This window comes from Styela clava, chromosome 5 (genome assembly GCF_964204865.1).
Source record: "Styela clava chromosome 5, kaStyClav1.hap1.2, whole genome shotgun sequence".
Taxonomy (NCBI): domain Eukaryota; kingdom Metazoa; phylum Chordata; class Ascidiacea; order Stolidobranchia; family Styelidae; genus Styela; species Styela clava.
Genome location: NC_135254.1, coordinates 11,476,313 through 11,492,989, shown reverse-complemented (window position 1 = coordinate 11,492,989; position 16,677 = coordinate 11,476,313). Strand labels below are relative to the sequence as shown.

Sequence of the window (16,677 nt, the reverse complement as noted above, 5' to 3'; positions counted from 1 at the left end):
TGTCGCAACCTAATATATTCATTTTAATGTGCATCGAGATAATAAAGAATGTGATTTGCAAAAATGAAAAGAGTATACTAATTTGTATTCTGTATCTGGCCAGCGTAATAAATAATGAATAATGTTAGACTCGAATCCCCATATTTCGATATGAAGTCTTCACGACGTTGGCGGTTTCGCAATACTTCACGTATAAGTATTCAATTTTAGGTTGAGTGGATTGGTAGAAATAGATTTGAGTTGTATTTATCCTAAAATGAATCGCACGCACTCAATATTGCCAATGACAAACACGGTGGCATGTGTGAGAGGTCATGGTCTATTACTCTATTCTATTGTTTTATGCGCACTTAGCCAGGGTAGTATGCATAAATAAGCGGACAGTATAGTATCAACTTGCATCTTGAAGAACTGAAAAAATATTAGTAGAATGAGTAGGGCTTGATTGTACGTAGATTCAGAGATACTTACCCTTTTACAAAAGAGTAGATTGAATTACAAAATTACAAAACAGAAAAATTACTTCATGATAAATTCTGAATACTCATCGTTTAAATCATAATTGAAATGTTATCTTCGAATTGTTTATACTGTATTTTGGCTAGCCACGCTCATGAGTGGGCCTAAACGGCGCCGGTAATTGAGAATATACATATACATTACAAAATAGCCATAGTCGTTATAGCAACAGTTTCCAACTTGTGTCGGGCGGCAAAATAAACAAAATTTAAGATAGAGTTTTTGATATGTCCATATCTTATCTACTTTGTTAAAATTTCAGAGCTTGTAGATGAAATATCCTATTTCTCCATTACTTCAAAAACAGCATAACAACTGATTGAAACATGAAGAGCGACACCGAGGTGGATGGCGGCATAAAGCAGGATAACGAAAAGACTTTTCCGGGTCGGAACGGACTTATTTCTGAGATAAAACGAGCCCCGAAAAGGCATCTTCGTTTTATCAACTGTGTACTCGTATTTTGTGTCACTTCGGGAATTTTAACAACCTGTGTTGTAATTCATTTAGGTAAGTTACAGGAACTAATGAATAATGCTTCACTAAAGCAGTAACCATCGATTACCTACTTTTTGTTCAATTAAAATGTACAAAGGTCGATGTGAAGATATATAAACATGCGATTCAAATTCGAACATTAATCGAACCGATTGCAAAATCAAGAGGAATTCGACTTGACTGAACTATAATAATCTGATTCATAAACTTTAATGTTTATACAACAGTATTGAAAAATTTTCACCTGAACACGAAATGAAACAATCCAGCACGGCGGAAGGGGTTTGTCGTGCTAAATTGGATTTTCATTTCATGATGGTTCACCGAAATTTGACACCAATGAAAACTCACAAAATTTAAAATTCACTTTTTATTTGTATTTTAAAATTTTTTTAGAGTTTATATCGGGGTATCACTTTTACGGCGTGGCCACGTTGTTTCTTACTTTTAACAAACATCACTGTTTTCTGAAAAATTCTTATATTGTAAAAATAAGTCTAAAGAGTCTCCCAAATAGACATAATAGACGGCTCATTTTGACATGAACAATCGCTCCCAAATCGGGAACGGGAAAGCTGTTCCCTGAGGACGAAGTTCGTTTCGTGAAGAGCTAATTCATACTTAGAGTGTTTGAAATGTAAATATATAGATACGCCGGTATGTCACAGAAAGGTTCATCGATTTTTGTACTATTGGATAGTCATTTAAGTTTGGCATTGAAAACGCGTGAAGGTGAATTAAAAGACTTACAAAAATATGATCTCTTTCGACGACAATTTTACATAATCTTACTATTGAATAATTTCGTCATTGAGTGATTTTTTCTAGTACAAGTTGCTTTATAAATTAAGTAAAATTTCCTTGAATTTTTACATAGTGTTACATCGATCAACTTATTTTGTACATCTTGTCCGGAACAAATTTCTGACATTAATTTTATCCTCAGTTGACTAGCTTAGTGGACCGTAAAAATTAAAACGACTTATTTGTCAACTAGCAACAGACGATGAGGCTCTGTGGGATTGTCGATTGATTTGCCCTTTATATATCACATAAAGTCAAAAACAACTAGAAAAACCTTAGAAAATATATTCTTAAAACTAAAATCATAAAAACCGCACTGCGGATTTCCTGAGATAGCAATTTTGCTTTAACCAACTGAATGATACGATAAGATAAAATAAAGAATTATTTTTAATCGTAATATTTATTTTATTTTAGTCATCTCAATTCGATCACGAGCGAGCTTTCCGCATAATTTAATTGTGAGCAGACAGAAAGAATACGCGTACTTTAATTGTGGCCATCATAAACTTTTCTTAGCATGAACTAACCAAGGAGAATCACTGCACTAATAACGTATTTTCTAGTGAACTCATATACCCAATGTTTTTAGTTTTTGCAATCAATTGAGTTCTTTCTTTGATTTGCTCCGGTTGAGGAATATCATCTAGAGTTTGAGAATCTATCAAAACCGTGCGTAAATAAATCTCCTAGAAATACGAGTCTTCAAAAGCCTTCAATTATGAATAATGCCAAGTCAATGCTTTGCTAATCATTTCAAAACTACTTTGAAATATAATCTTGTTTTATAATATAAATTTAGGTAATGCCGCCCACCGAACGCTGAAGTGAATCGGACTAATCAACTAGCATTCTTCACCATCAGTTTTGAATATTCCGATATTTGCTTGTCTAAGTCTTGCTTAGAGGCCATGAAATGAACGAATACAATGCTTCAACTTACTAACTAATGCTTATTAATATTTGATTTTATATTTATCTCATGTTGTAGGCACGAAAATCGTATACAATTTTTATTACAAAGATGGCAAAGATTCCCATTCTACACACAGCGATATCAAATGGTTGCGTTGTTTCTTGATTCCAAATCATGTGCGATGACATTGTATGTTCCCCGTTTTATAAGTGAATACACGGCCATGTTTCCTTGTGTTATATTGAAAATCTAAATCTGCATAACTAAGTCTGGATATGCAATTATACTTTGCTTTACAATTTATAATTCTCAATATTTTTTCTTTTTAAAGGCATTGAGAACTACAACAGATTACGAGAATGCAGGGAGCTTCGTTCAGAAATATTATGGCTAAAGTGGAAAATGGGAATTCGGGAAAATTTTAATAATACATTTATGAGTGATGTATCTTTTGGCAAGGTTAGTTCAACTATCAACAGAACAATTTTCCGAATTCTACAAAACAACAATCTTTTTCCCACGAAATTTACGATATGCTACGATACGCAAAATAGCTCTCTTTGCAGTGACATGCTGTATTTTCTTAGTTGCAAAGTTTGGTCCGATATTAACCCTCCCACAGCCGGTAAGCCCATATGGGCTTTCCAGCGCTATTAAGGCTAGCTCATGGTAACCTACTGTTACTATCGCTCTTAGCTGTTTATTGACGTAATGCCCTGGTATGAGAGAAGCGATAAAACCTTCCAGCCGTGACGCAAAGTGCGAATCGTATAAATAGCGTGGATTTCAAAATTGCCTGTCAGACGTCTGAAAATGTCGACTCAGCTCAGACAGGAAATACTTCTTTATAACGACTTATTATTGTTTTAGCATGTATTTTCAGTCATACTAACTATCCCTGACCATCCCTGGCGCTGTGTTGTTTTGATAAATATGATTTCGACTGCTCCATAGTTGGCAGAGGTATGGAGATTTTTTGTATGTAAAAAAAACGTAAAATTAATGGTAATTTTACCGCGTAAATGTGCGTATGGGATTGTTTACGTCGTTCTACGCGCATTTCCGTCGAAAAAATTTAATTTTTTTGCATTGGGGGTGGTCTGTGCAGTAATAATAAGAGCTGTGACGTCATCAATATCGGTAATTTGACCTTGAACTTGACAATACTGTAAATACAATTGTGAATTTCAGAGTAATAACCATTTATGCTATAATAGTCGTTTTGGTATTGTTATGTTAGGAAACACTTGACGAAAACGTTGAAGAAAAAATTAATTAATTAGGAATTAATTATTAACCCTCTACTGTACACAGAATATTTCAAAGTTCAATTTTTTTTTAGAAATTTTTGAAATTTTTTTGCAAAAAATTTTTTTCGATGAGTGTGTTTTAAAGATATATTGCTGAATAGAACTCTAGCAGACGCTTTCAAAAAGCCATGAGTTAAGATTTAGGGCTTAATGGTTGACAAAAAAAATAGGTTTAAAAATACCCATAAAATGGTCAGGGATTTGAGCTGTCCGAAGGTTAAAAAACATCATTTTTTCAATCCAATTTAAACCTTGCGTGAAATAGCTTATCCCCAAATATATACATCTTAACACTATTTTATACTAATATCAGTGGTAATAATATCTCTGACGTCTATTAGTTTTAATTTATATACAAAATTGATCTAATTTAAGCATGGCATAATTGTCGAATTTCGGTATATAATATAGAAAAACATAAATAATTTCATTCTCCTATATATTTTGAGGTCATTGTGAATGATGAGCCTGTGAAGAGTATCTCGTTTCGTGGCTCCCAGAATACAAATTCAGTAGAATCCCCTCCACCATACCAAGCAATGGAAGCGGTGGTTTCCAATAGTGGTGTGAAGCAGGCCAATCTCGTTACTGTTCAGAAAAACTTGAGCGTCCCAATTCAGCCATCTAAGACTTTAAGGTAAGTTATTCTACATTAGTTCTGTGCGAGAATCCACTCCACCTAACCTAAGTAAAGTTTGGATACATTGTTTGATATCATGATGCGAAAACGTGGAATTCCATATGCTACGAGCGGCTTTGTTTATGTCTAATTGTAAAGCACGTATATATAATTGTCCAGACCCCGGGAACAACTAGCAGTTTGTGATGGTCATTCACGTTATAACCTGATTGTAGAGTGCTTGCTGACCTCACTAAGTTGAAATTGCATGTCGTCCCGATTCTTCACTCCCTCGCCGATCAACTGAATCCCAACGAAGAGTGTGTGATAAATTAGGCATCCATTGCCAAACCTAAAAACTTTGTGAACGTAACAGTAAAAATATAACTGCTCTTATGTTCAATCGACCCAGGTAACTATTGACAATGAATCTTTGACAGACATTTTGTGAGAGCTAATATTTTATCAAATAAATTTCCGCTTCATGATCAACGAAAAGTACTTTCCTCTCAACATAGCCCGTGTTTCAGTTTTTTGGTAAATACTCAAAGTGATATAGGACTCCTTGTATAATTTGTCATTTACAGGAACGATCCATTGGCGCTGTTTGACAAAGATTTATCGATGTCAAATCTCAATTCACAAGTTCGACATTGCATGGCAAGAATCAAACGACTGGAAGACGTTCAAGTTGAATATAAAAAGTCACAGGATTTTTTAAGACAACAAATGCATCCAAGATTTGCTTTGATTGAAAATTTACTAGAAGTCAGTAACAAGCAAAAAGGTTCGTATGACGATAAAAGTTTTTTATTTTAGTTATTAGGTAAACAGATAAAGAAATCGCAAAGATAGGAATTTATTTTGTACATTATTTATGTTGCAATTGCCTCACTTATCCGTTTTCATCTACGAGCCTTCTCAAAAATCATAATGAGTCGATAGTTGAGAATATCAATCGCGATTTTTTTTTCTATACAAATTCCACGAGTACTAATCTGAAAATATGTCCTAATGCGCCATCATTACTCTATATAATGATGAAAATGCTTCGTAATTGTAATCGAACATTATTTTCATATTTTTTTTTTCATACGAAGAATGTACCATTCAATTACAATGGCTCTTTATGGTAGAGGCTATTCAAATGATGATTTGGGCCGCATTTTCATCTTTATTCCTAACTAAGAGTCAATCTGCGATTTCTATTTCAGAAATCTTACCAACATTCTCTGCTTTTCTATCGAGTAACACAGCAATTGAAATTTACAAAAACGACGAAACTCCGAGGGTGGTATTTGACGCAATCATGCTAAATGAAGGTTCTGCGTACGATCAGAAAAGTGGTAAATTTACGTGTACTTTGGAAGGATTGTACGTATTCCACGTCGGGGTTGTTATGACGCCTAACAAAAACCTCGCAACTGCTCAAGATATTCTCTATGTCGATTCTTCTACTGATTCAACTTGCGCTATAAGTCTACGGGTTAACGGTCAGAATTTGTCCAAAACGACGTCAGCAGTCGGTGAAAGCACAAACTTGTACGAAGGATATGACGTCACGGGTGTCCGGGACAACAATGGCGTTACGCTTTTTGCTACCTTGGTCACGAGATTGTCGAAAAATGATATAGTCGATGTCACCAAGTTACGAACTTGCACAATTCGAGGGCATAAGACAGCCATGATATCGACTTTCCAGGGATATTATTTACACGACTGAATCGCATTTGTCGAAACACGTTATAGCTAAGTTCGCATCAATGAATTATATTCCAGCATTAGGCACGAATTCTTGATGCAAGAAAGAACGTTTATAAGATTCTTGTATGGGCAAATGCCGCCGCCAATGGTGGATGTTATTTTTAGGAGGTTTCCAAGTTTAATGAAGTAAAATCTGTCGACGAAATCGCGTTTCAAAGTAAATCCTATATAAATCTTTTCGCCCTGTCCCTTTTAATGATATTTCAAATCGATTCGTGTTTTTGGCCATAATATTGTTGAATTTTGATACAATTTATTATACTTTGATAACAATAAGATGGGTGAAAAAATAAAGCCTGACTTACGAAATTTGGAATACATATGTATACAGCTAGTGTCCTTGGAAATGAATTGTTCTTATAATATCACTCGGTATTATAAACTTGGCTTGACAATTCCCGATTTATTAAATTGAAGTTGTGGTTCAGAATGATAGTGAATTTTGGCGAGGGTTCTGAATTTTTTTACAGTGTAGTATGTATTTCCCTGATGAATAATGAACGGCGTGTTTATGATAAACATAAACAAGCAGATCGCACGAGAAAAATGTGACTTTCATTCGCTCATATTTTTTCACAAACCGAGTCATCAATCTGGTTCTTTCCTTTCCAAAGCGCCTTTCGGGTGACAAAGATAACCATTTACAGAAATTTTACTGTTTATACAAATGTACCACCCCTTCCTCGTTAGATGTTTAGTGTAAACAATCGCTACTCTGAGCATTCCTTTATTTTCTATTCCATGTGGTAAGAAGAGAGTATTAAAAATCTTTTGCATGAAAAATTTATGAGATAGGGATCTCGTGAGGCGATATTTGTCTGTTGTAAAACTTAAATTGCGTAAAATTGATTGTATTATGAAGATTTTGTTCTGGATTGGTAATATTTGGAAGTTTAAACGAGGGGATAATATGTAATACGTTTATTTGGATTTATGTATATGCCAATCAAATGATCAATTGAATTCCTGGATAATGTAAGCTAACAATGCGTTACATTCAGGCTAACATTTAAATTCATCCAAAGGTCTTTCAAATGCCACATAATGCTTTCCTTTGCCATTTACACTGACACGATGCTTTGATGTATATGCTCACAGTTAACGAGAATGACCCAGTATAAGACATTCAGTCGCCCATAAAGTATATGCAAGGACTTAGGAGGGTTATGTGGAATCTCAAGACAGCCTATTGATACATAAACAAAAATATTTAATGTAAACAAGAATTTTTCATAGATCACGAAATACTAACATAACAGTCACGTATGATTAGATAGATGTATCGATAGCGTATTTGGTCGATACTCACATTCCAACGTTACCACAAACAGAGAGTGCAGAAAATTCGGCCGAGAGAAACGTGAAGTGTCATTGTAAAAAGACAGGGGGTGAAAGGTCGGTCACATGCCTACCTAATCTTAAGTATTCTGGGAATTGAAAATGCGATCAGATTTGTAGTCAGGATCATTCCTTTTGCATTGGTTTTTAGCATATGGGAGGATTATACAGCGTGGTCACTAGAGAAACAGAAAATTTGTAAAACTGTTATTTATTTTTTTCAAAGAATAACTTTTACAAAATTTTTAAATGCATATGCTATATTACACTTATAGATGCTCAAAATTTTGTCCGTACACCTTTATGGCAGTGCAACCTAGAACCTGAAAGAAATGGAAACGTTTCGAAAAACAAATGAGCAAGCACGCATTTTATTCGTGATCTGACCTTCAAATTTTCTGCTTTCCGAGCGACCACCCTGTATTTAACTTAAATCTCTAAAGAAACGGACATGTGAAGCCTTTGGAAGTCGCTCCAAACGGAGGTCCAAATATACCTCGAGTTCTTTTTTCGTCTCCCACTGCAGCGTTTAATGCTATTCTAAACGCATTTTGCACTCCTGTACCACGTAGAGCCGAAGTTTCAACGTAAGTTACTGCCCCAATAACACTTGCGGTCTTGAGTCCTTGAGCACGAAAAATCGGTCGTGCACTGTCGATTTTTACCTGAAGGATTAAATAAAATAATATGAACAACTAACTTTTTTTAAATTGAAGGATTGAACATTTATAATAGGCCGGGGTTCCCAAATATATTTTAGAAAAAAAGTTTAAGGGGACTAGGTTGGGAATTATAGACGTTTATAGTTTGATTAAATGAACCAAATTAATGATAGGCATTGGCTGTTCTGAGTGGATTAATGATGACATCCGTGGTACATTTATATATCGGTCGCTCACCTGATCGTAGGTTACTTCATCTCTCAAATCAATTTTTGTGCCAACCAATAGGAAAGGAACTCCAGGACAATACTTTTTGACTTCTTCAACCCACTTTGTTTTGGCATCGAGATAGCTCTGTTGTGAATTAACATCGAAGCAAATCAAGACAACGTGAGTTTCTGGATAACTCAGAGCGCGAAGCCATTCATCAAGTTCTTCGTGTATTGGGTAAAGTTCCATGGAGTAGACTCTACCGCTCTTCATCATGTCAACTTTGTAGTGCCGTAAAGTCATTTGAGTGTCAATTGGAAACGTTCCTTCAGCGAATTTGTAGACTAAGCTTGCCTGCCCAGATGCATGGTCGCCCATTACCACGCATTTAACAGACCTTCCGGAATATGACATGATGTGTTTCCACGATCTATGTACGATCGTACTAACAAGCCGGCTAAATTTGGAGTTACTGATTTTGTAAGAGATTGCTAAATTTGTATTCAACTTACGTTAAAAAAGGTTTGAAATCATTACTTGGGTTTGAATGTAATACAATTTGGTAGTAAAGTAAAAATAATATAACAATATTTTCTATGGCCAGCGATGCTGCTGCTTTGTCATATATGATTTCTGCATGAACAAGCTTTACTTACCGTACTCTAATTTGCACCATAAACACCGTAATTCAGAATAGCCTGATTTAGCTAGCTTGGATTGCAGTAATATTGACGTCAACTGCAAAACAATATTGCCAGTCAAAGGAAATGATTTTACTGATTTTCGCATTTGATGAGTAAATATTGGTGACAAATATTCCGATTTCAAATCTGTTATCGAGCAAAAGCAACAACATATTTATTCATCAGTTTGCACTTCAATTGAACAAATCTTGAAGTTTTGTTAAAATTAGAGTGTATAGAACAAGTATTTTTTCCAAATGTTCACTGAATTTTCTCAATTCGACCATCAAATTGTTTTGTCACGTCAAATTTTTGAAGGCACCAGACTTCCGCTGCCAGATAGTATCTGAACGGTGATTGTAACACTTTCTCGCCAAAATCGATTGGGAAATCTATGTGGCGATGGTAACGTGATCATTGAAATTGGGGGTAGACAGCGGGTTCCAGAGATCCAAGCAGTGTTCCCTCTAATAAAATTTCACACTGCGAAAATGTTGTTTTACTGAGCACGATTATTTTAAGGCTGAGCAGAATCCTGAATTATTTGCAAACTTTATGAAAAGTTACAATAGTAGCATATCATATATTATCGGAATGCGGACAAACCACACGTTTAACTCAAATGGCTTCTCCTGTACATAATGTATAATCTCAACATTTTTGTTGTTAAAATATCATTGCCTCCATCAAAATAGGGTATAAAATTTTGCTTGTCTTATGCTCTGCATTATTTCCTCCTTGGCTATGCTCTTCAAAAATTTAAAGCCGTAAATTTTGCTTCGCCATGCATGTGGCAATTCAATGTATTTCGACATACGATTATTTATTACTTTGCGGGACAATATTGATGAATTCGGCTTAACACGTGGTAGAACACTATCTATGTGAGGCTTTATTTTTCTTGACGGGGTTTTCCAAACTTCACTTTCTTCAGCGGTCGGTATTGTGGTGAAAAAGTTCGAACAACCTTCTCTTGTACCCACGTTTCGTTTCTAAGTTAATGCATCTAGTGCGTTAATGTGCGTGTATGATTTAAACGGCGTTTTAGAGTCAACTTCCCATTCCCACCCACGATTTGCCTTTTTCAAATCACTATCAGAAGCCACTTTCCGACAAACTTTGCAGAATATCACACTCCTTGACGCGGAATAGCAATAAATTTCGCAAAGTTTAGCATTTTGTTTTTTTAGCTTATTCATACCAGTATCATAATTTTTAGTCTTGTTTCCTTGAATATACATTTTACTCACACGCCAGATAAAGAACACTAGTATATTGGTTTTGGTTAAAATGCTTAACACTCTTTTCAGTAATTTCTGGTGAAACATACTTATTACGGTTCCATTACATTTGAACCCACGTACAGTTGAACCCATGACAATTGCACCTGTATGCTATTGCACCCATGGAATTTTTTTTTGTTTTTCGGATAGTTGAACCCATACTAACCCTAACCCATGGGTTTTAGCACCCGAATATAGATTGAACCCGTGGGTTCAAATGTACGTGGGTTCAAATGCACGGTCACCACTTATTACTTATCGATCTTGATCGGTAAGTATGTTGATAGGTATTTGTCTGCCTGTATGTCTGTGTGTTAGATGCACGCGATATCTCACGAAAGCGAGGTTCAATCTGCTCCAAATTGCATGTGCATTCATTTTAGCTCGTATCAGAAGCCTATTGATTTTGGATGGATTATGTCGTATAATTAGCGAGTTATTAATTAATTAGTGATGGGACACACGGTGTCACTATGGAGTAAGACCACTGTTTTGGGGGATCCCCTAACCTTCGATCGATAAGTCTTCGATTTCCAACCGAATTCTAGTTATATAATCATTCGGTATCAGTCAGTATAAGCTCATGTGTCCCAATCTCGGGATTCAAGCAAATTTTCTGTAACAAACAGTGGGCTCATTTAATACCTATTAAAATTCTATCTTCATATGTGTTAACTTCACTACGGATAATAACCAGAAAGATTTGGCGGGGTCGACAACACGAAATTCAGAGCGCACGATGAAAATTTCAAAATGTGACACTTACTCAGCTGACCGCTTTGGCGCTGGCATACAGAAATCAAGAAACTTGAGCGCGACAGACACGTGTGTGACATCACAATGACCAGTGGTCATCAAAATTCGCGTGAAACATAGAATGAGCATTTAAGTTAAGCGTTAATAAAATGACATATGAGCCACAATAAAATATGAGCCACGCTCCAAAAACGAGATGTTGCAACTGCGCGAGAAAGAGATTTTACTGCGCAAATGTTCTGGTCGTACTGCGCAATTGCTCAGTTGCGCAGCTTAGAGGGAACCTTGGATCCAAGGGGGGAAATATGAAGGAAAGGATTCCAGGAAAATACATTCATATCTAACGAAAAAATGTCAAAGTAATCGGTTTAGCAACTGAAGTTGAAAGCAATTTTTGTTCCAACAACAGCATCATTTACAACAAGAAACGCAAGTGGTCTATCACGAATGGTGGCTTCAGGCCAGGGGTGGGCAACCTTTTTCGGTTTGCGTGCCAAAATCAGCTAAAGGTATTGACATTGAAATTCTTCCGCGTGCCGACCGATATTGTCGAGAGATGTTACGTCATAATATATTTCTTTGCAACCATGAAAGGACGAAAATAGTTGAAATAAATAGCCGATTGTTTACAAACAATGAATGAACGAACACGGAGTTTCATCAGATAATTCAGAGTTTGAAGAGGAATGATCTCGTTTCCGGGGCCTCGCTCGCGTGCTGAATAAATGGGCTCGCATACCAAGTTTGGCACGCGTGCCAGGGGTTGCCCACCCCTGCTTTAGGCAAATCATGTAGCCTAACTAGGCCGCACTAATAACAATACAACAAAACATTGATGCCATTATATAAAAGTTCGGCAAGAACGATATCCCATTTATAACTATTCTAAACATATATAAGTCCGCCAAATAAACGTTTGATGCCGCATCTAACCTTCCAATTCTTTTTAACACGCCAACTGTTTGTTGCCATCCGCCATGCATATTCATTTTGTCGAAATAAATTTACGATTTTGAATGTTTATTATACATGTAGTTGTATTTGGTGTCCACGTCCTCATTCTCAAACACTGTATGTGGAAACCCTTTGAGATCTCATTTCAATTCGTCACGTTTTGTCAGTTATCATATCTGGGCTTTCGTGAAATAAACACTGCAGGTAAACTCCATTGCCGCCATGGAGCACCCGCAGGTAGATTTGTTGAGAGACGATAAAGTGTAATGTGCAGAATCAATTGTTCTCTTGTGCGCATAGCTCCTATATTAAATACAGCATCAAGATGTGTCTTAAAACCAGAGAGCTAGTGCCCCAGTGCGCCATTTTACAGGATGGGACAATAATAAAACTGACAAAAAGCCCAACAAGCACTTGCGCCGCCACGACAACGATGAAGAACGACGGTTGTTGGTACAAGTTTTGTACAGTATTCATAACTTAATCTTACCGACATTTGGAATGAACGGAATCGATTTCGAAGTTGCCATAAATCCCTATGCTTTCCCAAGGCGACCTTTGTGCAAACATAGTTTCAAATCACCAAGCGAGGGTCGAGCGTGCTGAGCTGCCCGGCGGGTCAGAATCATATATAACCGTAAATCATGCCAAAGTATCGTGTTTGCGTTTAAAGTCGTTTGTGCTCGAGTCATAAAAGGATAGAGGACCACATAAAGTTATCAAGTAAAAGGGAATGTCAAGGCGTAATATATAATTTGGAAACAGACTATTACGCAAAAATAGCATGTGAATTTTGGGTGTATCTGAGCTACATATTCGTGAATGATTACCGTTTATATTTACTCTTGTCGCCATGGTTATTTACTTTGACTACGATGTTCGTCTGCTCTGAATATTGAAACAGTTACACATGCCTTTCTGAATGATATAGTATATATTTGCCACTGCAACGGAACGCTGACGAAACTGCTTTGAGTTTATTCGGGTCCCAGACTTTCTCATCGCGTGTACTCTTATACACATACCATAAAATCGCAACTATTCAACCCAAAATCTAATTTATGTTCTCAAGCACTCAAGCAGGAGAGAACATATACAACTTCAATTTGCCAATGATATAACTTGCTAATTTCATCTGGTGTCATATCCATTGAATTTAAAGCGGACCCAGCTATATCTACCTCTGTGTGCACCTCGCTTTGAAGTTTGCTTCCCATAACTGTGACAAAATTCCCAACTATTACAAAGAGTACAATACATAGAAGTATTTTGATAACAATAGGAAAACCATGATTACATTACAACATTACATTATCATGATCACAATAAAAGGCATACCGGTATATGAAATTTTTAGAAAAAAGATTAAAATAAATGAATTAGTGCAATCCTCATTAAGTATTTGCATAAATTTAGCCAGAAATTATATTAATAAAGTTCCAATTTCTTTGCAGCAAGGGCTACTGTGCACCCGATGAGTCCTAGGTATCCAATATTTCCAAAACCACCATAATTACGCTTCTCTGGTTTTCCTGAATAGTATCCTTTAGCATAAACAATGCGCCCCAAGCACCACAAAAGGCCACAGGATGCTGCAAATCTCTGTATGTAAACAATATAAGTTGAGTAGATGAACCACAAACCAGAGGTCTTTCATTTCAATGTGTATGGTGCTAATTTTGGGAGGAATATTTTTTCTATGTTCATACTATTTACTATAACCCGGGTGACTAGTTGAACATGAGGCTAGTGGGGTTCAACCTACTAACCGCTTTAAGCCTCTACCACCAACAAATTTGGGCATGAGGAATAGGATCACACTTGAAAATCGTGAATCACATTTTTAAGATTACAGTGTTGATGAGGGAATGTGCAGAACTAACCAAACAGAAAAATGTGGTCGTTTTTATTGGACTACAGATTAGAACTCTCATACACCCTCTTGAAAGCTATATATATATTGAAAGGGGTAATATTTGTTATATTGAGATATGAATCTACAATTACAACTACAAGCAATACATTTTTTACAGCCTCGCCATACAAAAGGTTGTTTATCTATATTTTCATTTGATTTGTCTTTTTACACCCTTCTGTTATTTGATAGTTGTCAATAATGCTGGATGGTAGCTTCAAACTACAAAGTAGAAGGTGCCAGTAAATACAATTCAAAGAAAAGACATGACAAAAAAGAAGTCAACTTACTGGCCTTTCTAATCCAGCAGTAGAAAGAAAGAACAAGAAACTCGGATAAAATTCAAGAGTATTTTGGTGGGCTCTCTGAATGCAGTTGAAGGTATCTTCAGTATCGCTATACATCCTTGGGTACTGAAAATGCATTACATATGAATATACCTATATGAATCATCAATTAGAACAAGCCATTACTAATGAAACTTGAAAATTCCCTATTTCTAATCTAGAGAACCCTGAAATCTGTACCTACGGTATAACAATTTATTCTTCCTGCACAAGACTATCAGATCAAGATTGCTATTTTTAGTGGAAATTCGTTTTAAAATTCCATGCATTCATTTTAATGTATATAAAGATGTTAAGATAATGGCTACCTGGTCTGGTACAGTCCATGGTATTTTTTGGGGGGAAGAGTTTTGAAATTTAAATGATAACATCTTATTAAAAGTATGGAAGTTGATTTTAAGCAGCAAACTTCATCATAAATATTTCTAGCACATCAGGAAATTTTTCAAGCCATAGTTTTACTAGTAAATGTGAATATTGATTGGGACACCTTATTAGGATTACAGGATTAACAGAGTTTTAAATCACTATTTTTTTCATGAATCAACTACAGAACTACTGCAAAGATTTTGCCTTGATTCCAGCTTTAAAAAAGTCTAGAATCTGGAATTAGTACTGGCCCCTGATCCTAACTTTAAATTCACATCAAATTTACTGCAGTACTGGTTCCGTGGTTCGGTCTGCTGGTTGTGAAGTTAATAAAGTTCCCAGTCTATTTCCCCCTGTTGCCTGTTCCAAAAATCATAGATTGGACTTACAGGAACTCCATACTTTTTTCTTCCATCTGCCACATTCTTTGCCATCCACATGCATGTTCCCCAACTAGCTGTTGCTGCGAGGAGTACATATCCATAGTCTTTAGGCACTGAATTCATATTGCTGTACTAATGATGAAACTGCAGATAGGTGTAGCCTATATGTTATCTTAAAACAAGTATATACGGTAATAGAAAGTTGTAGGCTACTGCTATAAGTTATAGTAATAGTATACCGGTAATCGTATCATTGTATCGTCAAAAACGGGATACAGTTATTATACCGAGGGCAGAGCGTCGTTCACCTGCCGCATTCTTGCGCTATTACCGTATAATGACCTTCTTTTACAATTTCATCCGATTAAGTACCTAACCTGTGACCCCCACGATGCGCTACAGCGTCTCCGATTCTTGTTTCGTAATAATGGCTGAACCAGCTGCAAGTTTAAGCATGACGTAATAATAGAAAAAAAACCCAGCGCAGAAACATTTTATTTCTTTTCATCCAAGCGTGATGGCGTTGATTGTCCTTCACATTTGGAATTTTTCGGTTTAGTTGGAGTAATCAAAAGACAGACCTCAATAGACCAGAACAAATTTTGTTGTCATGCATTTTATGATGGTAGCTGCTTGAATATTTTAATACAATATATTGATTTTGAATAGATTTGACTAGAAACACTTTAATAATATTAGGGATAGGGATAGGATTTACAATATTTATCCCGGGGGAGAGGAAAGCCGATAAGACGGCTTATCCATATGGCGAACCACGGCCTCTCGTCCGGTTACCATTCCAAGTCGGGTATGGGATTAGTTTTACTGTATCGTTTGTTTTCGGAAGCATGGACTTGGTGGTGGAGGAAGCCGTAACCGACCAGCGGTTACGTGAACCACCCAACGACGGCGAGGAGTCCAGCAATCCTCTCGCACATAACCATCCCTGCATGGGATTCGAACCTGCGAACCCATGCAGAGTAATTAGAGGTGCGGTGGCGAGCGTATTCCTAACGCTTAGCCCGTTGAGCCACTCCGCCGCGCATTCATTGAGAATTGTGTAATGGCAAAATTTGATGGACTCGGCGGTTGGTGCATCGTGCTAGGCATTTGAATTTCGTGAGGTTTAATTATTGCAAGATGTCTTGTCGTGAAGCAAATGGGCTTTTCTAAGTTAGCTCCTTAGTGAATCTATTCAAATTGTAAGTTCGAAAATTGGCATTATCTTCTATCAATGGGGATTTCCCTAAAGTGAAACGACAAATGGAAAATTCCAGCTGTCCACATATGTTGCAATCGACTCTCGCTGGACAAGTCTAATCTTGCCTCGCTCTCACGTGACTCGCT

At 36.5% G+C, this 16,677-nt stretch overlaps 3 protein-coding genes across 3 annotated transcripts; 1 reads left to right on the top strand and 2 right to left on the bottom strand.

Annotated features, from left to right (window-relative positions):
* Positions 1 to 798: 798 nt before the first annotated feature.
* On the top strand, positions 799 to 7,030 carry LOC120344743 (uncharacterized). The gene is made up of 5 exons (XM_039414055.2): positions 799 to 1,029; positions 3,069 to 3,196; positions 4,497 to 4,684; positions 5,254 to 5,453; positions 5,881 to 7,030. The coding sequence occupies exons 1-5, from the start codon at positions 846 to 848 to the stop codon at positions 6,387 to 6,389; spliced, it is 1,209 nt and encodes a 402-aa protein (XP_039269989.2). The 5' UTR covers positions 799 to 845; the 3' UTR covers positions 6,390 to 7,030.
* A 197-nt stretch (positions 7,031 to 7,227) lies between these two features.
* LOC120345073 (cdc42 homolog) lies at positions 7,228 to 9,092 on the bottom strand. Its single transcript, XM_039414461.2, has 2 exons — positions 8,668 to 9,092; positions 7,228 to 8,433 (listed from the first exon to the last, which is right to left on the bottom strand). The coding sequence occupies exons 1-2, from the start codon at positions 9,052 to 9,054 to the stop codon at positions 8,206 to 8,208; spliced, it is 615 nt and encodes a 204-aa protein (XP_039270395.2). The 5' UTR covers positions 9,055 to 9,092; the 3' UTR covers positions 7,228 to 8,205.
* Positions 9,093 to 13,566: 4,474 nt separating this feature from the next.
* On the bottom strand, positions 13,567 to 15,632 carry LOC120344569 (glutathione S-transferase 3, mitochondrial-like). Its single transcript, XM_039413852.2, has 3 exons — positions 15,337 to 15,632; positions 14,522 to 14,644; positions 13,567 to 13,918 (listed from the first exon to the last, which is right to left on the bottom strand). The coding sequence occupies exons 1-3, from the start codon at positions 15,451 to 15,453 to the stop codon at positions 13,745 to 13,747; spliced, it is 414 nt and encodes a 137-aa protein (XP_039269786.2). The 5' UTR covers positions 15,454 to 15,632; the 3' UTR covers positions 13,567 to 13,744.
* Positions 15,633 to 16,677: the final 1,045 nt, after the last annotated feature.